The following is a 24,836-nucleotide window of genomic DNA, read 5'->3' as shown; positions in this document are numbered from 1 at the left end:
CTAATTTCATCTCCAATTCCATTCCATTCAAACAGTTATTCATGGTTATAATGTTTAATAGTTTGGATTGTCATACCTATGCGTAGCAACAAGTGTCTTCTCCCAAAGAAACCTTTGCCCAAACCAAATTCCCTTTACACCCCTACAATTATTTGTAACTACCACTTAACCGCTTAATCACTCTTCCCCCACTGAGCATGATCCCATATTAATTCACCTAATTTCACGGCGGTCTGGAAAAGAACGAAGGGGCAAAATAGTCAATTAACAGACGCTCTCATTTCACTCTATTACCTTTTCCTTTTTCGCTTTTTTTTTTCCTTCCCTTTTCCTTTTCCTTTTCCTTTTGCCTTTCAACCCCCCGAATTCTTCACCAGCAAGTCTAAGCAAATTGCTCTTCCCTTTACCCACCTATTCTCACTCTGCGCTCTCCCCACACACTTAAACACTCCTCCTCTCCTTCTCTCTGAAAACCTCACTTTCACTCTAAAACCCCGGAGCGCAGAGACGCGATGGCTCAAACACCGGTTTCTCGCGGACCAGCGCCCGCTCAGTCGGCTTCCAGCTCGGCGCCTCTGCCCACTGAGGCTCTTCTCATCTGTGATATGGAGCAGAAACTGACGCTGACCGCTCCATGCACTACCGTCGTCGTCGAAGGCCGTCAGGTATCCGGCTAGGCCTGGGTACGGGAAGGTCGGCGAGAAGGTCCAAGTCAGGGCCAACCACTTCCTAGTGGAGGTTAGGGCGAGAGATCTCCATCGCTACGATGTAAGCCTCCTTCCTTTTTTTCATTTTGCAGTTTTCCCCTTTCGTTCTTATTTTCTGTGTTCATATGTTCTTCTGCATTTTACAGTTTATTTTTGGATTTTCTTTTACGTTTTCCCTTTCTTTGGTTTTTGAAAACTTCCCTCGGAATGTCGTTTTGGGACCAAAAAATCATTTGGCGCCAACATCTGTGACTCCAAAATTTCTTTTACATTTTATTTTACAATATTTAAAAATAAAATATTTCTGAGTTGATCTGTTCAGATGCTTCGGACCATTGTGTTTTGGATCTCGTAGTAGTTTTAGATTTGTTTTTTTTATTTTTTTATTTTTTATTTTTTACAAAGATGATCTATGAGTGATGAATTAAAATATAGACGATTCAGATCGTTGAAAAACTAATGAAATGATCATGACAGGATGTCCATCAAATAAGCTTTATTTGAGGGATATCAGAATGGGACTTCAATTATATACAACCTAGATACTAATACTATTTCATGATGGAAGGTGATTTTGCGTTCCCAAAACATTTTTCTGAGTCAAAAGCGAGCCATATGCTTTTGTAAAATTTATTCTCTCTATTTAAAGTTGACCTAAATATGTTTTTCAAAAAGAGTTTTGTAAATTTGATCTAGGAAGGTGTTCATCAATAGGTTATGTGGTTGGTTGTGTGGTGACTTACGATTTCATTTGGTTGTTGTAGGTGTCGATTACCCCAGGAGTTGCATCGAAAAAGACCAACAAAGATGTCATTAAGCAGCTCGTAAAACTTTACAGGGAGTCCCACTTGGGAGAAAAACTTGTGTGGGGTTTGGCTTGCTACTAAATTTCGTTGAGTGGCACTACAATCCACTCAAAATTCGCCACGTGGCAAGTCTTAAATATATTCTTTTATCATTCTTTTATATAAAATATCATTCTTTTATATTTAAATTTTTTATAATTATTTTTTTAACTAATTAATATATTATATATATTAATGTTATGTTTCCTTTTTTATTTCTTTCCCCCTATATTTTTTCTTCCCAAATCCACCCCACACCCCCCTCCGGGGCAACTTTGTTTTGCCGTAGATCTTAGGTTTCAGTACTCTCTCCCCTTTCTTTCTTTCCCAGTTTCGTTTCTTTCTTAAAAAAAAAAAAAAAAAAAGTTCTATACCCACTCCAATTTTATCATGGAAAGCAACTAAGAATCTGTAAGTTTTTTTTTCTTTCTTTATACAATAGTTGCTTTGATCATGTGACATGAATAACCCACATATATAGATGTAGTAGGGTTATTTTCTTTTCTTTTAATTGGGGGTTTTTGGGTTCGGGTGAGGTTTTTTGGATTTTTTATATTTATAATATGAATTAGGGTATCTTCTATGTTTGCTACCTTCTTTATTATGAGTCTTTAATTAATATATTAGTCTAATCTTTGATTTTTTTTTTTTCAATTGATAGGTTGCTGCTGAGGCAATGGAGTTTGAAGAAGATCTGAAAATCGGAATGGTGGTGCATTCAGACGCTGAAGCTTACAGATACTTGGTTGCTTTCCATGATAAACTTGGAGTGGGTGCATAACTTTATTTTATTTTATTTAAAGAAAGAAAGAAATGAAACTGGGAAAGAAAGAAAGGGGAGGGAGTCCTATGACCTACGGCAAAACAAAGTGTTGGGGGGATTTGGGAAGAAAAAAAATAAGGGGAAAGAAATAAAAAAGGAAACATAACATTAATATATATATATATATAATATATTAATTAGTTAAAAAATAATTATAAAAATTTTAAATATAAAAGAATGATAAAAGAATATATTTGAGACTTGCCACGTGGGGGGGGTTTGGGAAGGAAAAAAATAGGAGGAAAGAAATAAAAAAGGAAACATAACATTAATATATATAATATATTAATTAGTTAAAAAAATAATTATAAAAATTTTAAATATAAAAGAATATATTTAAGACTTGCCACGTGACAAGTTTTAAGTGGATTGTAGTGTCATTCAACGAAGTCTAGTGGCAAGCCAAGCCCCATACAAGTTTTTCTCAGTAACAAGAATGCCTTGTCTTTTTTTTTTTTTCTTCATTCAAATTTTGCAGATGTGTCTGCCACATCTTTCTATGAATCCACCCTGGTAACGGAATTTGTGAAAATACTTTAACGTAAGAGACCCGTCAATCAGTTTCTTATCTAGCTTACTACTGTATGTCCTCAATCAGTTTCTTAAACATTTTGTGTTATCAAATCTTGTGACATTTTGTCACTCACAGGTGAAAAAGGCCTTATAAAATCACTGGAGTGTCCATGGAACCGCTAAACCAACTCAAGCGATCGATACTTATTTTTAATTTGGTCAATATTTATGATTGTGGTGACATAAAATGGAAATTTCTCTCTTTGTATATGCAAATATGTGTGATCCTTTATTCAATACTTTAGTTTATATAATATCGTTTGTTAAAAAAAGAAAAAAAAAATCATTTGACAACTAATTTAATCACATTATTATACGCGTCCGAAAGACCTTTTTTTATAACTGACATTATACGCCTATCAAGATGTTTTGAACGTGTTTAAAAATAGAGAAAATAATATTTAACGAACAATTGATAGGATCACATTATTATTAACCTATTATGAGGTATTAATTAAAAAAAACTATACAAAAATAATTAATTATTAAAAAAAGACTATTAAATTGACAAAAATACCCTTCCATTATTTTAGACTGCTTTTAATTTTTTTATTTATTTTACAAGTATTTTTATCTAATAATTTTTGGTGAAACTTGTGACATAAAAAATCACTATTCATGCCTGCCGGCTTTATATATAAGATTTAGAAGACGGAAGTAGTAAGACAGTAGTTCAATATTATCGTGAAAGGTACAATATTGTGCTAATAATGTGGCAATGCCTGCCATTCAATCTGGAAGTGTTTCCAAATCTATTTATTTGCCCATGGAGGTAACTTTCCCTACTCTTTAAAGCCATTTCCAACCGAAAGAGTTAAACATAGTCCCGTCCAGAATTATAGCTCTGCAAAAATTATTTTTAAACAAACAGTGTCAGGTCATAGTCATATGTCATCTCCAACCGAAAATGCTAAACATAACTCTCTCAATAATTTATTACTTTTAAGTTTATACTACAAATTTATTAATTAATTTAATTAAATTACTATCGGATGTTTTCAAATCTAACTATTGAATTTGAATCAATTATTACAATTGAGGACCTGGACCAAAAAAAGGGCTAAGGGAGGCTGCATTTGGCTAGCCAGATACTTCCTTGGCTGAATAATGGCCTGGTGGACTCTACATAATTATAACCCTCTCTATTGGAGATGAATTTTTAAACGAATCATACAATTTTTTACCTTTTAAACCTTAAACCTTTTCAATTAAAAATGACATAAGCGACTTGTTTGATTGCTTCTATTTTTATTTTAGTTGGTTAATGAACTTATCTTTATTGATGATTGAATTTATGGCAACAGCTAAAATACCATGACAGCGGTCGCTAGTAAAAGGTCCGCATTTCAATGTGCTCATCATGGACAAATGGAGAGGGTGTTTAAAGGTAATTGCGTCTCAATACTTGTGCAACGGTTCATTGAGTCTGTTTAGCCCAATAGAGATTAAATAATGAGTTTCTTCCATCAACAGGAGCAATTTTGTCATTCTAGTTATAAAATTCACTTGGTATGCTTTGACTGACTGTGATGATTTATGGTTCCACTTCTTTAGTCTGGACAACCAAAATACAAAGTAGTGAGGTTAAACTAAAACTGTATGGTATGTTTTGCGTTTTTTGCCAAACTATCGCGTGGCAGAATAATATTTTCAATTTTTTTTTTATATCTAAAATGTACTCGAATTTTCATTTTCAAATCTGTTCCATTCGAATGGTTATTATTGTTTATCAAGTTTAATGGTTTGAATTGTCATCTTTACACGTAACAAACCAATTGTCTCTTCTCCCAAAGAAACCTTTGCCCAAAACCAAATTCCCTTTACACCCCTTCGAGCATGATCCCATATTAATTCCCCTAATTTCACAGGTACGAAAAACACTGAAGGGCAAAATAGTCAATTAACAGACGCTCTCTGTCCGCTCCTTTTTATTTTTTATTTTTTATGTTTAATTTTTTATAGTCAATTAACAGACTCTCTTTCCAGCTATTTTCCTTTTCCCTTTCCTTTTTCTTTTTCTTTTCCTTTTCCGCTCCTTTCCTTTTTCTTTTCCTTTTGCCTTTCAACCCCCGAAGTCTTCATCAGCAAGTCTAAAGCAATTGCTCCTCCCTTTTCCCACCTATTCTCACTCTGCGCACTCCTCCTTTCACTCTCTAAAAACCTCACCTTCTCTCTCTCAAATCCAGAGCGCACAGAGACGCGATGTCTCAACGCCGACGCCGCCGAGGCCGAGGCCGTCATTCCGAACCCTCGTACGGCTCGGACGCCCCGCCGTCTAATTGCGATGGAGGAGACGGAGGCCGTGGTCGGGTACGAAACACCGGTGCTGCACTGTGGTCTCAGTCCGAATCGGGCCCTAGCCATGGCTGTCCTGGAGTCGTCGCCGCTCCGACTGCGGCTCAAACTCCCTCGCCGGCACCGTTGGCTCAAACACCGGTTTCTCGCGGACCGGCGCCCGCTCAGTCGTCTTCCATCTGGGCGCAGACCCCTCTCATCTGTGAGTTGGAGCAGAAACTGATGCTGACCGCCCCGCCACCGTCGTCGTCGAAGCCCGTCGTGCATCCGGCTAGGCCTGGCTACGGGAAGGTCGGCGAGAAGGTCCGAGTCAGGGCCAACCACTTCCTAGTGGAGGTTAGAGCGAGTGATCTCCATCACTACTATGTAAGCCTCCTTCCTTTTTTCTTTTTGCAGTTTTTCCTTTTCGTTCTCATTTTTCTGTGTTTATCTGTTCTTTCTGCATTTTACAGTTTATTTTTGGATTTTTTTTTATCAACGAATACATTTCAGATAATTTATTTTTAAATGACATATATCATATTATGAAATGACTATTTAGACCATATCTGAATTTAAAAAATAAAATTATTTTCTGATACATCTTAAATTGTTTTTCATATTTTTTTCTTCAAGCTCTCAAAGTCACTCCTATCATCTATTGTAGGATAAAACTCTAACAACTGCCAAACAAGATGAATATATATATATATATATATATATATGTGTGTGTGTGTGTGAAATCGAAAATCCCTAATTGATAGAAACCCACGAGGTTGAGTCAAAACTACCCCTCAAAATGGACAAAAATCTTTGTAGTTAATTGAATAGAGAAACCCTAAAATTCTTAATTGATAGAAACTAATGAAATAATTAAAAATTGAAAAAAGAATATGAGAAAATTTTCGTTTTGTACTTTATTCGAGTTTCTTAATAGATGATAAACCATTTGAGAAACCCCTAAACTTGACATATCGTCTAACAATTCCAGATGAGAGGAAAAACGCAAGATGATAATAACGGAGTTTGGTCAAACTTTTTCTTCATAAATCCTAAACCCTAAACCATTGATTTGAAGATGAAGCACTTCCTCTTTACACCTCATAGAAATTTTGATTTGGATTTTAAGTGTAGAGCTTGGGGTATATGTAGAAAGTCTGGGGTGTGAGGATATTGGAAAGGATGTGGTGTGTTTTAAAATAAATTTTAGGAATGTGGAGTGTAGTAAGATCATCTCCAACCGAAGGATCCAGAAGAGCAAATGGTTGAAAATAGCTCGAAAATCATCTCCAATGAAAAGTTAGTGGGTCCCACATGACAAAAACGGGCCAGATGACCAATCGGCTGACCATCTTCATCAAGCCGCTGCCTAGGCCATTTTGTTTTGTTTTGTTTTTTTTTTCTTTTCCACCTACTAAGCCCAGTTTCTTTGTTTTTTTTTTTTTGTTTTTTCAGCCTACTTTAGGGTTTTTAGGCCACTTTAGGATTAGGGGTAAGAAACTTTTTTGGTCTCAGTCCACTTTTTTATTTTATTTTATTTTTTGGACGTTTTATTTTATTTTTTATTTTTAATTTCTAATTTTTCCTACACCATTTCTTACCTATTTTTCATCATTTCATACTGTCTTACTATATTTTATTTCAATTCTTCACATTCCATACTATAGTCTTTTGGCCCTCGGTTGGAGATGGTTTTTTGTGAAAAGGCTAAAATGAGTCATCTGGCCCTTTGGCCCTCGGTTGGAGATGAAGACAAATATGGTCATGTACTGTTTATTAAAATATTAATATTTTGAAGGACCAGAGAACTAAAACGAGCCATCTTGCCAACATTCGGTTGAAGATGACCTAAGTTTACAGTTTCCTTTTCATTGCTTTTTGAAAACTTGACTCGGAATGTCGTGTTGGGACCCAAAAATGATTTGGTGCCCTCAAAACATATGTGACTCCAAAAATTTCTATTACATTTTTTAAAAATATTTCTAAGTTGATCTGTTCAGATGCTTTGGACTATTGAGCGTTGTCATTGTGTTTTGAATAATTTTATTTATTTTGATAGGGCTAAATTTTTTTCGTGGTCCCTAATAGAGTAATTTTCTTGAAAAAAATGTTATCAATCAATCATACACCTGTGGTGGAGTGAATTAACAATGTAAATTTTGTTCGTGGTCCCTAAGAGAGTAATTTTCGTGAAAAAAATGTTATCAATCATACACCTGTGGTGGAGTAGTTTAACAATCTTGGTCCAAATCAAAATTTTCATTCAAATTCCGTTAAAAAGTTACATGTGTTGTTCACATACAAGGGTATAATTGTCTTTACAACTTATCTAGCCCATTGATCCTTTTCTGAAAAATAATGTAAAAGGATTTTTAAAAGATTAAAGTAATTAAAACTGAGAAAAGAAAATTTATTGTACACCTTCCTCCCTCCTTGGCCGCGTTCTCCCTGGACCTCAGTTCCACCGTCACCAGCAGGACACCCTTTGTCCCGCCATCGCCTCTGGCACCTCAGTGCTATCGAATCAATGGTCAATGTGCCATAAGAACGTGTTCCCCAGACCATTGAGAAGGTGATCAAGAATTGGCTGTATAAAGAACGTGGGATTAATTGATTGAATAATAGTAAACTGTTCTGTTAATTTGATTTTGTAGGGAAAAATGAGATTATTGTTGTGGGGGAAATGAGAAAGGAAGTTTTGAATTTTGGTGGAGGAGATGGGGAAGAAGCAGGTTTGGATTTTAGGGTGGGACGGCGAGGATTGATGGGGGTGGAGGGAGCACTAATGATTTTCTTTTTCTATTTTGTTATTTGCGTACTTCTTTTGTTTCTAAAATAACCTTTTATCTTTTTTGGTTTTAAAAATCAATTACATGACAATGTGGCAATTTGTCATTGTTAGTGGCAGTCAATAATATCAAAGGACACTTTTGTCCATAGCATGTGACCTGCACATATAACTTTTTAACGGAAAATTTTGATGTGGATAAGATTGCTAATGGACTCCACCATAGTTTTTTAAAACAAACGATAGTATATAAACCTAGAGGGTGGGAGAGAAAGCCTCACAATGAGCAATCAATAATGTGGTTCAAATTCGTTTTTGGCGAAAATCGAACCTAAGACTTATTCACTTACAAGTGAAGAGGAATACTGCTAAGCTGTAGTACTAAGTGATTTGACTCCACCACAGTTGAATGATGGATAACAGTTTTAAACGAGGGGCAATTTGAAAGTATCTTATTACCATAGAGACCACGAAAAAAATTTAGCCTTTCGATAATTTGCTTTTGGGTTTTCCTTTTAGTTTTTTAAGTTTACTGTTGTAAACTTGAGTCGCTCGTGGCATTTTGGGACCCAACAATTATTTGAGGTTTTTTTGGTCAAAAAGCATACATGTTATTGAAAGACAACGGGATCAATACCAATTACGACAAACATGTCCAATAAAATCGAGGATAGCCAAAGCCCATTCAACAATTGCCAGATTTGAACCACCAACATATGCCCCATCAAGTAGAACCAAACACCAAAACAAAATGGAAGAACCCAAAACCAAAACAAAAGGGAAGGGGATGGGATGGGGCTATGGGGCATTTAAAACACACTCACTTTGGGCTAAAACCGCAGCAAGCTTCCCCTAAATTTTCGGCATACCGGTCGGGTGTGAAGTCGTGAAGGGAAGGTATAGATTCGACGATCAAAACAAGTGTTTCCAATCTTGTTTAATTTTGTCTTTTTCTCTTCTTTCCTGGGTTGCAGGTGGCTTGTGGGTGGGGGCGCGGGGGGGGGGGACGGTTTCTTTCTTTTCCTTCTTTTTTTTTTTTTTTTTTTCCTTTAGGTGTGGGTGTGGGGGGGGGGGGGGTGTTGGTCGGTTGGGATTTTTTCCGCGCATCTTGGTTTTCCTTTTTCTTTTTTTGTTTTTTTTTTTGTTGGGGGGGGGGAGGGGGAGGGGGGGGGCAGGGGGACGGAGGACGGACGAACTGGGTTTCCTTCTTCTTCTTCTTCTTCTTTCTGAGTTGCAGGTTGGCTTTCGAGGGGAGGGGAAGGGACGAACTGGGTTTCCCTTTTTTTTTTCTCTCTCTCTCTTCTTCTTCTTCTTCTGTAGGTTAGGTTAGGTTAGGTTTGGTTGGGTTGGGGCAGGGGGGGGGACGGACGAACTGGGTTTCCTTCTTCTTCTTCTTCTTTGTAGGTTAGGTTAGGTTTGGTTGGGTTGGGGGCGCGGGGGGGGGGGGGGGTGGGGGGGGGGGGGGACGGACGAACTGGGTTTCCTTCTTCTTCTTCTTCTTCTTTTTTTTGTTTTTGTTTTTCCTTCTCGGGTGATGGGATGTTGGGATCTTGGGGGGGGGTGTTGGTGCGGTGATGATATTTTTGGGGGGTGTGACGGGATTTGGCCGGGGGGTTTAGGTATGGGGTTTCAGGTGCCACGATATTTTATTAATTTTTTAATAGAAAGTGGATTTCGAATCAAGTCACGTCAGCATTTATCTAAAAAATTCACGGTCAAGTAACGGAAAGTATAATATTGGATCAAATTCTAAAGATGAGGTACGACATTGTCAATTTTAATAGATGAGATAAGATAGTGTCGTGAGACCAATAGTTGAGGTAGTTTTTTGTCATTTACCCTATAATCTACTACAACAAGTACAAGATCAATCACATTTATCAAGGTAGAGTAGCTATTAGTGAGAAGAATTAAGAGCAATTTCATTTCTCACAAACACATCAATTACTAAAACAACACAACAACAAATAACCATTGATACTGTTAATGCCCAAAATACCCACAAAACCACTGACTTTGTTCTACATAAAAGCTCATGATTTCTACTGAGTCGAGAGTAGTCAATTTTGCAAGAGACGTCGTTTAGGATCTCATTGTGGTTCCACCGGCAACTGGGGTTGCTGGAGCATTGTGATTCCAATGACATGTCATCTGAATCTGACTCTAATTTCTTATGTTCTTCCTCCTTTGAGTACTCGACAATACGTCAGGAACGGACGGACAAGATGGAGGAGCAATTTTCCCCCCTTTTTCCAATAAACCAATTTTCCTCCATTTTCTCGGTTTTTTTTTTTTTTTTTTTTTTTTTTTTTCAGGCGCCAAAGCAGACGATGGACTTGCGAAAATCAAAGACGGACGGAATACCAAGATTATTGACGACAACATACGAATTTAACGGAGTTAAAAGATATCGGTACTTGGCTGACGGTTTCAACTTTTAAGGGTTTGTTTTAATAAGAAATGAATAAAGATCCAGCTGTCTAATTTTCATAGGTCCGGAACACCAGCTGGCATTTATGCGGGGAACCCTAAAAACTTCTTCGTCGACACACCCTTTCATTAGTCTTGCTTTAATTTCATCAATAGTACCTATCTCTCTTCATGCACACATCATAAATAGATCTGTCTTGTAGGGCTCATTCTCAATGTATTTCAACAATCCAACTATCAAAGATATCTTTATGAAAAATCATTCAGATCTTAAACTATATGACCGTTGGATTAAATGATAGTCATTTAGTGTTTATTTGAAAAATCATATTCATTTGTTTACTCTAGTATGATTGGAACTCGTAATAGTGTTAGATTTGTCTTTTTATTTTTATTTTTTGCAAAGATGATGTATGAATGATGAATTAAAATATAGATGATTCGAATCGTTGAAAAAATTTATGAAATGATCATCACAACACAAGATGTCCATCAAATAAGCTTTATTTGAGGGATATTAGAATGGGACTACTTACATACAACCTAGAAACTATTACATAATGGAAAGTAATTTTGCGTTCCGAAAACATTGTTCTGAGTAAATAGCGAGCCATATGCTTTTGTAAAATTTATTCTCTCTGTTTAAAGTTGACCTAAATATTTTTCTTAAAAAAGGGTTTTCAAAAAGGGTTTTGTAAATTTGATCTAGGAAGGTGTTCATCAATAGGTTATGTGGTTGTGAGGTGTCTTATGATTTCATTTGGTTGTTGTAGGTGTCGATTACCCCTAAAGTTGCATCGAAAAAGATCAACAAAGATGTCATTAAGCAGCTCGTAAAACTTTACAAGGAGTCCCACCTGGGCAACAGAATCCCAGCTTATGATGGCATGACAAGTATTTATACAGCAGGGCCCTTACCATTTGCCTCGGAAGAGTTTGTGGTAAAGTTGGCCGAGAGAGAAGCTTCTGCTGTTGCTGCTGGTTCATTTTTGTATGTTTTTGTCCTGTTTAATGTCCTTTTTTTTAATTTTAATATGTTTTGTTTTATTTGTTGGGGTATTTTTCCTATGTAGTGGGATAAGGCTTTATTGTTGTTTGTTGCGGTTTTTTAACGGTTTCTTCTTTGTATTTGACTGGCTACAGGAGGGACCAAGAGTTCAAGGTCACTCTCAAGTTGGCTAGCAAAGCCGACCTGCATCAGCTGCAACAACATGAGTCGCCTCGAGACGTACTTCAAGTTCTGGATGTTGTTCTTAGGGCCACAACTTCTGAAAAGTAAAAGTCTATTTGGTAGAAGGGCATAAGATTTATTTTCTCCTTGTATGTGTTGTTTCCTCAGTAATAACTGTTTTGCCTGTTGTAATTTGTATCATAGGTACACTGTTGTTGGGAGGTCATTTTTTGGCGTTGAGCTTGGGCAGAAAGGTGATTTTGTTGAGGGTCTGGAATACTGGAGAGGCTTTTACCAGAGTGTAAGGCTGACTCAGTTTGGGCTTTCACTCAATATAGGTAATGCATTAACCAAAATTTCCACGTTCTAATAATCATATGAAGTTAAGTAACAAGAGTTTTGTTTCCATAGTTGCTGAATACAGTGAAAGAGCATTCGAATTCTGAATTGATACGGACGAATCGATTCGGTGGTAATTTTGGTGGTTTAAGATTGTACTTTTCAAAACTCGGCAAAATCAGAGGATTAAGATCATACTTTTGAAACTTTTGTTTTGAACTTGGGAGGAGAACGCAGAGCTGCTCTCTGCTGTTCTTAGTTCCAGCGAAGAAGAGAGAAACTAGGTTTCTCTCTCCAACTCCCACGTATACCTGGTGATCATGTCTTGTTTGCCGTGTTCGTGACAGACCCGATATTTTAATAGATCGTGTTGTGTCAAATTAGTCAAATATACGAGTAATAAGACCTAACCTGAACTCGACCCGTTAAAATTAATAGGTAATATGACTTGACCTTTTAATAGATAAATAAAGTATATTTTGCTTCAATAAATAATCAAATGAAAAACATCATACTAAGTTAGCATCAACATACCGCTTTGTCACTAAATTAGTTTCTACACACTCTAAACCCTAAGGTACGTTTGTTGCACAAGACTATTTCAGACTAGACTAACTTTAGGGACAAAGCTGGATTGACATAGAATTGACTATGCTAGACCAACTAAGTAAAGCGTCTGGTGCAGTGTCAGACTAAGAGCAGGATAATTAACAAACTTTACATTGTATCATTTAATTCATAATTATTAATATTCTTTCCATCTTTGTCTCTGTTCTCCGTCCCACTCTCTTCCTCCTCAGGTTGGACCTCTCAATTCCATTCTTCTATCTTTTTTTTTCCATCCAACTCCTTCTCGATTCCAGTTTCTGTCTCTCTCTAGCTCTGCACTATTCGAACGGAACCTCATGGCTCTATTTTTCTTGATGAGTTGTAGGTTTTACGTTGAGTTTTTTGGCCAAACCTCGTCGAATTGGATGAGGTTAGCACCACCAACAAACTCTTCACCATTCCTAGACCTAGATTCGACCTTTGCATGCTTGAATCTGTCATGGATTTAAAGAAACCCAAATAGGCTGAGACTTCTAGGCTATTTTTCGGCTACCTTCGACCACCTTTTGGCCTTAATTTAGGTAGAATTGTAATTCCCTCACTCCCAGCATCAATTTGGTATATTTTATGTGAAAATTGGTTGTGAAGCGGATCTGAAAGAGAGAGTCGAATCAGAAAGTTAACAATCGATCTAGTAGAATGAGTGGTCAGAGATGACGAGGAGTCGTACTGAGTGGTTGTCAAACAGAACAAGGATGAGAGAGAAGACGGTCTTAGCTAGTCCCATTGTCACATCCCGGCCGGGGATGAATCACTTCCTGGGCCCGCTCCACCACCGTAGCACGATATTGTCCGCTTTGGGCTTACCAATCCTTCACGGTTTTGTTTTTGGGAACTCACGAGCAACTTCCCAGTGGGTCACCGATCATGGGATTGCTCTAGCCCCCTTCTCGCTTAACTTCGAAGTTCCTACGGAACCCGAAGCCAGTGAGCTCCCAAAAGGCCTCGTGCTAGGTAGGGATGGGAATATGCATATAAGGATCACTCCCCTAGGCGATGTGGGATGTCACAATCCACCCCCCTTAGAGGACCGACGTCCTCGTTGGCACACCACGACCAAGGTTAGGAGCTGATACCAAAGTGTCATATCCCGACTAGGGGCGGATCACTTCCCGGGCCCGCTCCACCACTGTAGCACGATATTGTCCGCTTTGGGCTTACCATTCCCTCACGGTTTTGTTTTTTGGGAACTCACGAGCAACTTCCCAGTGGATCACTCATCATGGGATTGCTCTAGCCCCCTTCTCGCTTAACTTCGGAGTTCCTACGGAACTCGAAGCCAGTGAGCTCCCAAAAGGCCTCGTGCTAGGTAGGGATGGGAATATACATATAAGGATCACTCCCCTGGGCGATGTGGGATGTCACACTCATGGTTTTCGAAGGTCTCGCTAAGACTGGCTAGCCCCCGCTTTAGTTGAGGCGAGAGTGAGTTAGTCTCATTAAATCTAGTCCCTGTGGAGAACAAACACGGGACTTGACAATCTAGTCCATGCGGGGAACAAACATGGGACTGGACTAGTGTTCTCCAGTCTAATGAACTTTAGTGAGGGCAAACAAACGCCCCTTAAAACCTCAAACCCTAAACCCTAAGGGTGCGTTTGTTACACCGGACTATCTCGGACTGAACTAGCTTCAGGGACTAAGTTGGACTGGCTTAGACTAGACTAAACTGGACTGACTTAGTGCAGCGTTTGGTGCACTATCGGACTAAGAAGCAGGGTTATTAACAAACTCTCAAATTATATTATTTAATTGATATCTATTAATATTTTATTATTAATTCTATTTTTATTACCTTTGTTTCTGACTTTTTAGAACTTCCTATATCTCTCTCAAATTCTCGATCCTCTTTGCCTACATCAACCATGCTTTACAAAGCTCTCCAATTCAGACACACAAATTGTTTTTCCTTCGTCAACCATGCTTTCATGGAATTCCCATTTGCAAAGATTCCTATTTGCAGATAATCACGTTTCAAAATCTCCAATTCCTACTAATTGCCATTCCATTTTCTCTTTCGATTTTTCTATTAATTTTCTCACCAACCAAACACCTTTCAAAATTCCCAATTCCTACTAACTGCTCACCTTCTCTGTTGCACAGATTCAGATCACGATTTGTTGAATTCTCGTAACGGAACGCGACTGGTAGGGGAAAATCAGCGGAAGTAGGTGATTGGTAAGGGTGAGAATTGAGGCGTTTGTGAGGTTGAAAGAGCGATGTGCATGTGGTTTGAGATAGCAAAAGATCCGTCTTTGTCGTGTTCGGGTCAACCCAGATGGCGGAAGACCCCAAATTGGCGCTAGATTTACTGGACGGTGGAGATCGGCGAGAGTTGTATCTGCTTTGGTCACCGGAGAAGGGGGCTGTAGCTTTTACTCATGCACAAAGGAGAATGACTGGGTTCGTTGCTTGCAGACAAGGGAGAGGGGACTAGCAATCCCATTGTTTTTGGGGGGTTTCGCTAAGACCTCCTAGTGAAGGACTTAGTCCATGCGAGTCCTCCTTTGTCCTATTAAACTTAGTCCTGCCTATAAGAAACACATGCTAACACTAATATCTAATCTAGTTTAGTTTAGGGAAATTTAACGAGGCCAAACAAACATGCCCTAAAAGTCTAAACAACGATGTAACCATCGTCAAAAGTGTAGAGGATTTGATCACGAGCGTTAACAATTATTTTTTCACATTTTCACATTTTCCGCATTTATAAATTAATTATTATAAATTATTACACATTTTCAACTCCACCTAAAAACACTGTTTACGAGGGTTTTAAAAATTCAAATGACAATGTACCATCGTCAAAGGGGAAAGGATGCGGTCATGAGCGTGTGCAAATTGTTTCACATTTTTCACACTTGTAAACTAATTATTATGAATTTTTAATGTAATTTGATTTTTTTTTCATACCAAAGCAAATTAGAAAATGTAAAAATTAATGAATAGTGTTTGGATTTTTAACACCCTTCAAACCTCATGAATAGTGTTTTTTGTTTGAGTGCAAAATTAATGTAGAACTGTGAAAATGCAAAAAAAAAATAATATATATAAACGCTCGTACTAACAAGCTCTACAACTTTTGTGGAGGATCAACTCAGAATTTGACACCATAATGCATAAACACAAAATTTGTATTTTATCGTTGATTATCGTTTACGTTTACTCATTGTTCTTTTGATCAGATTTTCGTTTTTTCAGATTTTTTATTTTTATTTTTAAAACATGATGTTTTAGCATGCAGAAAGATAAACAGTTCGGATCGTTGATATCTCGTTCAAAATTTTATAGTTGGTGAAAATATTGATCGGAGTTTATGAAGTGTTAAGAAACTATATAGCATCGACTCATATATCAGTTAATCGGAAATATCGTAGCATGATATGAATGATCCAAACCGTTCATCTTTCTGCATCAACTAAAAGATCTTGTTTTCAAAAAAGAAAATATGAAAAAAAAAAAAATGAAATCTTGAATAATGGAGAGTAAACGTAAATGACAATCGACAGTTAAATATGAATCTAGGGTTTGTGGATTATGATGTCGAATTTCGAAGTTAGCCTCTTCACGAAAGTTGTAGATCTTGTCATTACAAGCGCTTGTGTGTGTGCGTGTGTGTGTGTGTGTGTGCGCGCGCACGCGCGCTGCGTCTATATATATATATATATATATTTTACATTTTTCACTTACACATTAATTATTATGAATTTTTATTAATTTTGCACTAAAACTAAAACACTATTGGTTTGAAGGGTTAAAAAATCCAAATGACAATCTAACCATGTACATAAATAATTATGAATTTTTTATTTATTTTGAACTCCCCTAAAAACATTGTTCACGAGGTTTGGAGGGTTTTAAAAATTCAAACAGCAATGTAGCCATTGTCTAAGCGTAGATGATGCAATCACGAGTGTGCATATTTTTTCACATTTTTCAGACTTGTAAATTAATTATTATGAATGTTTTAATGTGCCTTGATATTTTGGGGAAAAATCAAATTACATTAAAAATTTCATAATGAGCAGCCAAAGTTGACACCCATGACCGTTAACCGTTGATGGGTGAAAATTACCGAACTAACATTATGCTTACCGGGTTGAAACTGGTTACCCGCAGGTAGACCATTTTTAAATGGTTCTTAATGGTTAGCCTGATAATGACCTGATTAGTTAACGTGTTGACCCAAAACCTGTTATTTTCGTGTCGTTTTATGTCGAGTTAATGGGTCATGAATGAAATTGCCATGTCTATTTCCACATGACAAAGTCAAACCAACTCTAACTCTTTTCTATTTTTTTTTTTTTTAATGGTTGTTCATTCAAGTTGCACCACCTAGCATTTTGATTAACGAATGAATGATATATTAGGAGCTCATGTGGAGAAAATTTTTAGGGTGGCATGTATACATGACATCTAGTGTTTAAGGCTGGTTTGGTATTACTGTGCTTTGAAAAAAAGTTGCTTCTGTTGTACTGTGAGAATAAGTAGCTGTGAAATAAAGTAGCAGAGTGTTTGGTAAGTTTTTTCGTAAAAGTGCTTTTGAAAAAAAAAAAAAACAATATTATAGTGTTTGGTAAACTTTTATGTAAAACAGATGTAAAAAAAAAATTGGTTTTTCAAAGCTGGGTTTTGCAGCTTCTTGCTTTTTGGTTTTTTTTCACCCAAAATTGTGGAAAAAAACTGAAACTGAATGTTTACCAAACACAAAAAAGCTTCTAGCTTTTTTTCAAAATCATCTCAGTACCAAACCAGACCTTAAACGAATGAAAAACATACATGTGATGCTTGCATTTTTCAATTAAATTACATTCTTAAATTATTAAACAGTGTCCCCAAAACCAAAGAGAAAAGAAACTCCGTCAAGTTTCTGTCGCCGTCAATAACATTTCAACGTAATTATCTTTGGTCCTCGTCCTTCGTTCCGATGACCTTCCTTGCCCTCCTTTGGAGAAACCAATCTAGTACTGCATTTTATGAACAATTACTCCAAGTTTTAGTTTCTTTGTGTTGTACAGTTGTTTTGGCTGTGTTCTTTGGGCCATTTGGTTTTCAAAGAAATATATTTAATCCAAAGTAAAGAAATTAGAGAAGGTTTCTACCGGATTTCAATGAGAATTGAAAATTGTTTAACTCCGTTGAGAAATTTGATGAAATCAGTGCCAATCCACTGCGATGCATTTCTTCTCAAGCATAAATCATTCAATACTCCTTATAAAAGTCCAGAAGAAAAAAAATTAAAACCCCAGAAATAGACATAAAAGAATAACAAATCACAAAGAACCTATTGTCAACTGAGAAATTAACGATGGAGGAGTAGGCCATTGCGCATGGCAAGCAATCTGGATGACTTTATTCCAAACAAAGCTCTAAAAGACACTAGGCGCTAGTTAGGTGGCAACTTGGGGCCTAGGAGGACTATTCGGATTTAAGTAAACTTATTATATATTGTATAAATAAGTACTTATTTATACTTAAAAAAATATATAATTGCATCGGGATAAAAAAAATTGAAAAATAGAATGACATATAGATTAAAAAGTATTAGAACATATTATAAACATGGGGAATCAAAATATAATGAGTATTCATCCAAGTATTCAACAAGTCTCTTACAATTTATTTAAAAAAAGGCAAAATGAAAGTTATTTATCTTATGTATAATTGAGAGTTGCGACCTAAGAGCAATTCCACCTCTAAAGACTTTGCGCCAGCACCCAGCGCATTTATCCACTCAAGTGAACAGTAATATACTCCAGTGAGCAGTAATAGGTCAAAGCATCTCCACCCCTAAAAAAATAGCCCAGTCAATTTATTAAAATATTTTTATTTTTTATTATAAAATAATAAAAAATAATAATTTTATTTTTAATTTCTGACTTTATAAAAAAATAAAATAATAATAATATTATTAAAATATTTTTATTTTCCCATCTTCCACACTTCTCTTCCCTTCCATTCTTGCACGCCATCCACCCAGCACAGATAATCCATTCCCACCGCTGGCTCCAAACCTCCTCTGACGCCATTGCCCTGCTGTCCTTCAAATCCCAAGCCGACCTGAACAACAAGCTCCTCTACACCTCCGATGCTGTCGCTTGGTCCTCCTATCCTTCTCCCTCCGTGGCTCCTTCCCTCCCGACACCCTCTCCCGCCTCGACCAGCTCTGCTCCTCACCTCCACAACAACGCCCTCTCTGGTGCAACAAAAATAAGAAGGTTGACATCATATGCCCTCCTACAACACGCTGATGTCAGATGGACCGGTCCCAAGGTCTATCAATTTTGGGCTAGCCTGGAGACTAGCTTGGACTGGGTGCCAGGCAATGGAACGGGCTGGAGTGGATTGGTTGAGTGCCAACCTTGTTTTTTGGCTGAGTGCCGGCCTAACCACCTCCTAGTGGAATTGCTCTAAGTGGGTGTGTAGGCGGATTTAGGCGGACACTTAAGCAAGTCTAGACACCTTTTCTTAATTTTCAAACGCAAAGGGATTAATTAGGGATGGCGGCACTAGTAGGGGTTTTTTATAACAGTGATTTCAAAACTAGATAAGAGCAATTTTTTGGATGCCTTTTCTCCTCTTTTAGACTACAAAGTTGAAGAGTTTGACGGAGTTTATCTTTTCTAGGTTTTGGAGCCCACTGTTATAGATTTTTAAGACTGTAATTTAATTAAAACAGGAAAAGCTGCGTGTTTGTTTTTCATTCATTGGAACACCAACTGTCATCTGTACCCAGAACCCTGAAAATTTTCTTGTTGGTGTGGCGCTCGGCTGCCTTCCATGTGACCCACTCACTATGATTGCTTACAATAAATAATAAATAATAACTATAACATATAATTGTAAAATGTATAGTTATAAATATTTTTACAATCAAACCAATTTTCATTGTTTAACGAATGTAGAACAAACCAAATTAAATATCGTAATGCCTATGTCTATCTCTGGCGAAGAGTATTATAGGTTACTAGCAAATTCCATACCTGAACCGAACTGCAAACTCAAACTGTTCTCTGTATCTGGCAACTATGGTTGTGACTAACTTTTTTTTTATTCATATATTTGCAGATGTCACTGCCAAAGCATTTTATGAACCTATTCTTGTAACTGAGTTTGTGAAAAAACTTTTGAACTACAGAGAACTGTCAAGGCCTTTGCCTGATTGTGATCGTTTTAAGGTATTCTCCATTTATATTTCGATTTGTTTCATGCAGTTTTGTTAGGCTACTCATCTAAAAGTAAAGCTATATGAATAAAATACATCGAAAGTACGAGTTATATATACTAGTTATAGGTTATATTTATGTAGATTTGCTAGTATTTTTACTCATTCGATTTTGAAGCTGCGTAGCATGTAATCATTTGCTTTTATTTTGAATTGACTTGTTCCTTTTGGATTCACTTCCTTTGGATCGGGTGTAGATGTCCACACAGACTAAATTATTCAGAGTTCTATGCATTTACTTATGTTTGTCCACAAATGGTTACTTAAAAATATTTGTCTTGAACAAAACTGATTGGCATTCTGTTACTTATAGGTGAAAAAGGCCTTAAAGGGGGTCCGTGTAGCACTTTCTTATCGTGAGAATATATCTTATAGAATCACTGGGGTCTCAGTGGAACCGCTGAGCAAATTAATGTGAGTCTTGTAATCTTTACATTTACGCTTATGTCTTGTTTATATGTATATAGATTGTTGTGGTACTTGATTCGCTTGAAATGCAGAACTGGAATTTCATGCTCATTATCTTATTTTCGATTGAACTATTTTGATTGAATTTGCAATATCATAAATCATAATGGGTAAATATGGAAAGAAAATCAAATTGAGTTACGACGGTGATAAATGGTAATAGAACATTCATAACTTATTATCCATCCTTGCGTTTTAGGTTCACTCTAGACGATAAAACTAGAACTTCAGTAGTACAGTATTATCGCGAGAGGTACAATATTGTGCTATGGGATGTGGCAATGCCTGCGCTTCAATCTGGGAGTGATTCAAAACCTGTTTATTTGCCTATGGAGGTTCCTTTCTTGACTTCTTAACCATTTTATTTCCTAGCATGTTTCTGTTTTATGTACGGTAGTAGCTTGAGGAGATAATTTACTTATTTACCTTTTTGGCAGCTTTGTTCCATTGTTGCTGGGCAGAGGTACACTAAAAAGCTGAATGAGAGACAAGTAACAGCTCTTCTGAGATTAACTTGTCAACGCCCTGGAGACAGGGAGCTAAGTATATGCCAGGTCTGGATGTGATTTCATCTTTCAATCAATGGAACTCCTTTTCTAATCCAGATGGCTTTCATCTTGTTTCCGCTTGCAGATGGTTAAATACAATGGTTACAATAAGGATGAGCTTATCCAGCGGGAATTTGGAATGAAAATAAAAGAAGATATGGCTTTAGTTAATGCTCGTGTTCTGCCGCCGCCTTCGGTAATTATTTATTTCCAAACACGTTTGAATAGTGCAAGTGTTTTTTTATTCATCTTGTTTTCTTTGCTGGTGTTTGAATTGATGACAACAGCTGAAATACCATGACACTGGCCGTGAGAAGTCCGAAAATCCACGAACGGGACATTGGAATATGATCAACAAGGTATGGTATTGGTTTTTCATTTGCTTAGATGGATGTGTGTGTATGTTGAATTCCATTGCATAAATTTGAAATCTTTGATTTGTTTTGAGGGTAGTTACACAAGATTTTTGCAATGTAAGAGTCTTTGCGGCCAGCAACTTCACGTGTTCATATTTATTATGGATTTGTAAACATTTTAAAATACTTTCTTTTACTGCTTTTGTGATATGTGATGCAGCACCAAAATTTAAACATTGTTCTTGTTAGAAATTTGATTTCTGACTTATTTTTAATTTATTCTGGTTCTGTAGAAAATGGTTAACGGTGGTCGAGTAGATTTCTGGGCATGTGTCAATTTCTCCCGATTGGACCCAAGTTTTAACTTCCGATTTTGTGATGATTTGGTCAATATGTGCAACAGCAGGGGAGTGGTACGACTCCCTTTCTTAACTTTCTCCTCTTTGTTCATTGAATTGTTTTTGTTCTTTTCCTAACCAAATTGTTTATCTTCCTAGCATTTCCATCCGCAACCTTTAATTCCTCATCAATCAGCTCATCCTGGGCAAATAGAGAGGGTGCTCAGAGATATCCATAAGATGTCTAGGAAGAAACTTGAAGAAAGTGGACATAAGGGAAAGCCTCTTCAGTTGTTAATTATCATTTTGCCTGATGTCACTCCATCATATGGTGAGTAGCAATCTAAGAACATTTTATTTCAAGAAAATCATGTTTAAAATCTGACATATTAAATGCTTTCAGGTATGATAAAACGAATCTGTGAAACTGAGTTAGGAATTGTATCTCAGTGCTGTCGGCCTAGGACAGCATCAAAGCTCAGCAAACAATACCTAGAAAATTTGTCACTCAAGATAAATGTGAAGGTTCGTTTTTTTTGTATTGTCCGTCGCATTACTTGTTGCGTTTGTTCTTTATGTATTGCCTCTCACATTACTTACTGTCTTCTATTAGCATTGAAATATTGATACAACATTTAAAACTTTTGTAGGTTGGTGGAAGGAACACTGTTCTAACAGACGCCATTCAAAGAAGGATTCCTCTGGTTAGTGACATTCCCACAATCATCTTTGGTGCGGATGTTACCCATCCGCCACCTGGGGTGGACAGCAGTCCGTCAGTTGCAGCTGTAAGTTTCTGCCTTCTATTTTGATTTCATTTTAATTAAAAATGCATAATGTGCTAACCTGTTAATTTATACTTTCAGGTGGTGGCGTCCATGGATTGGCCAGAGGTCACTATGTACCGAGGAATTGTTTCTGCACAGGCTCACCGTGAAGAAATAATCCAAGATCTTTATAGTATTAAACAGGACCCTAGCAGAGGTCTGGTTGTTGGAGGAATGATCAGGTAATTGGGTCAACATGCACCTTCTTTTGTTATTGTTTCTATTTTTTTTTATAAATAATAGTAGTGAGTGTATTTTCTTAACATGATTATTTTCATTATGCTAGGGAGCATTTAATAGCATTTCGACAAGCAACTGGCCTAAAACCAGAGAGAATTCTCTACTTCAGGTAATTATTGTTTGTTATGTGGTAAATGAAAATTACACAACACTCCGCTAATATTTGCTTTGATGTTTGTTTGAAAGAGATGGAGTTTGTGAAGGGCAATTTAGTCAAGTTCTGCTGTATGAAATGGATTCTATAAGAAAGGTATGCTGACTACTTGAATTCTAGAATTATTTTATAAGACAAGCGACTTTAGCTAATGTGTGTTACTATATTTTCAGGCTTGTCAATCGCTTCAGGAGGGATATCTACCACCGGTTACTTTTGTTGTGGTGCAGAAAAGTCATCATACTCGCCTGTTCCCTACTGATCATCGGAAGACTAATCAGAGTGGCAATATTCAACCAGGTTACAAATTTAGATGCATTAAGGTATATTAATTTGATTCTTTTCCGTTTTGCGCATTAAACTCTCTCTTTATGTTGTCTAGGCACTGTCATTGACACCCAGATTTGTCATTCGACGGAGTTTGACTTCTATCTCAACAGTCATGCTGGCATTCAGGTACTATTTGTGTTGTGGATTTATATGTGCCAATTCCCTTTTTTGCGGTAGTTTCAGTGTCCTCTTCTGAGGATGTATATGTTATATTCACTGCTAAATATGATGCCATTTTCTGTTGTGCTAAAGTTTGGATTGTTATCTTCTGTTCGCATAGGGAACTAGCAGGCCTGCACATTACCATGTCTTATTTGATGAGAACAAATTCTCCCCTGATGCCTTGCAAATGCTAACGAACAACCTATGCTATACGTAAGCAGGCAATAATTTCAGTTCTTTCTCTGGCTTTTACATTTGTACGATGCCAATTCGAAGATAACATTTTGTTTGCTAACTTTCTAATTGTTTGGCATGTGAATTTTCAGATATGCAAGGTGCACTCGCTCAGTTTCCATTGGTATGTAATTGAATTGGATTTGTATATATGTTTTCGGAAATTATGCTTTTTCCTGGTTGCACCACTAATGTTTCTGTTTTTTCATGCAGTTCCTCCTACATACTATGCTCATTTGGCTGCCTGCCGTGGACAATACTACATTAAGGGTGAGTATTCTGATGGAGATTCTAATACCGGATCTACGGCTGGGGGTGTCGGGGGTGCTGATGGTGTGAGGTTCTGTGCCCTTTCAGAGATCAAGGAAAATGTGAAGGAAGTCATGTTCTACTGCTGAATCAGGCTTAAGGTCCGTTTTGTCACTGGTGGTGTTTAGTTTCTAGTAGTCGTGTTTTGTCAAGGTCCATTTTGTCACTGGTGTCGGTTAGTTTCTAGCAATCGTGTTTTGTCGAGGTTGTATGAACTAAAGTTGTACAAGACTCTAATCTTATCCATGATGGTAGTTTTGTGTCCTATGAGGGGCTTATGAAACTAGTTTTGTGTCCTATGAAGGCTTATGAAACTAGTTTTGTAGGTCGGTCCGTAACCCTTGCGTTCGGGCTAGATCCGTCCCTTGCACAAATCCCCTGGGTCTTGCATGTCAGGCAAGGTTTGTAGCTTGGTGTACTATAATAGAAGTTTGTTATTAGTTTGAGTAGTGCCTTTGTAGGGCCTTTGTTAGGCCTTGGGCTCACAATCAAAGCTAATACGAGTCTGAGCGTGCTATTGTTATCTTTGTATAACAGATTGTCTTGTTAGTTATGTAAATAGGTCAATTACTTGCGCCACAAGTTATTTCGACTTCTTAGTTTGATCGAATTGTTCACAGATGTCCTTCTTGCCTTGTAAACAAGGACTTTTATCTTATAAATGTGTATGTCCAAGTAAGGGGAGTTCAAGGCCCTTCAACAAAGAAGCCAGATTAATGAACTTAGACAAGATTAACCAAAGATGAGACTTGAACAAAAGTGCTTGAAAATAGCATAGGATCTAATGAAAAATGCATAAATAACAGATCTACTTTATTTAAGTGCAAATAAAGGAGATTCGGGCAAGATTACAACCTTGTGTTTTACAACCTTTTGCAACCACTTCTCCTTGTATTTTATAGAGGTTGAAGACTTGGAAAATGAAATATAAGCTAGGCTTACTAATGGGATTCAATACTACAACACAAAGGAAGATTATAGAGCTTCTAAAACTGACAAAAGATAACTTTATATGGTGGTCCTACAAAGGTGAATGCTGAACAAACTAAAGCTTTATGATATAGAGTTGTTGGAATGCAGAGTTGA

General features: G+C 37.1%; 1 protein-coding gene across 2 annotated transcripts; it reads left to right on the top strand.

The window, feature by feature from the left end:
* Nucleotides 1–4,950: 4,950 nt before the first annotated feature.
* LOC103954783 (protein argonaute 5) lies at nt 4,951–24,371 on the top strand. 2 transcript variants are annotated; one of them, XM_048568991.1, is made up of 23 exons: nt 5,479–5,609; nt 10,203–10,423; nt 11,214–11,431; nt 11,584–11,715; nt 11,816–11,949; nt 19,628–19,737; nt 20,098–20,198; nt 20,452–20,587; nt 20,690–20,806; nt 20,886–20,996; nt 21,088–21,159; nt 21,450–21,569; nt 21,654–21,825; nt 21,898–22,019; nt 22,145–22,282; nt 22,361–22,503; nt 22,608–22,670; nt 22,748–22,811; nt 22,889–23,015; nt 23,098–23,171; nt 23,326–23,420; nt 23,534–23,565; nt 23,655–24,371. In XM_048568991.1, the coding sequence occupies exons 3-23, from the start codon at nt 11,328–11,330 to the stop codon at nt 23,837–23,839; spliced, it is 2,352 nt and encodes a 783-aa protein (XP_048424948.1). In that variant the 5' UTR covers nt 5,479–5,609; nt 10,203–10,423; nt 11,214–11,327; the 3' UTR covers nt 23,840–24,371. The 2 variants fall into 2 exon arrangements, with proteins under 2 accessions (XP_048424947.1, XP_048424948.1); XM_048568990.1 differs by lacking the exon at nt 10,203–10,423 and having other exon boundaries at nt 4,951–5,609.
* The last annotated feature ends 465 nt before the right edge of the window (nt 24,372–24,836 follow it).

Source organism: the organism of the source record quoted next, unplaced genomic scaffold, assembly GCF_019419815.1.
Source record: "Pyrus x bretschneideri cultivar Hongxiangsu unplaced genomic scaffold, Pyrus_bretschneideri_v1 Contig5, whole genome shotgun sequence".
Lineage (NCBI taxonomy): Eukaryota > Viridiplantae > Streptophyta > Magnoliopsida > Rosales > Rosaceae > Pyrus > Pyrus x bretschneideri.
The sequence above is the reverse complement of the archived record's forward strand: the minus strand, read 5'-3'. Positions and strand labels throughout refer to the sequence as shown.

Bases quoted from the DNA above. Each gene is read 5' to 3' on its own strand.
- LOC103954783 (XM_048568990.1), top strand. From the start codon at position 5,151: ATGTCTCAACGCCGACGCCGCCGAGGCCGAGGCCGTCATTCCGAACCC. The intron at 11,950-19,627 runs GTAATGCATTAA...ATATATTTGCAG, and splicing joins TGGGCTTTCACTCAATATAG to ATGTCACTGCCAAAGCATTT. The intron at 22,671-22,747 runs GTAATTATTGTT...TTTGTTTGAAAG, and splicing joins GAGAGAATTCTCTACTTCAG to AGATGGAGTTTGTGAAGGGC.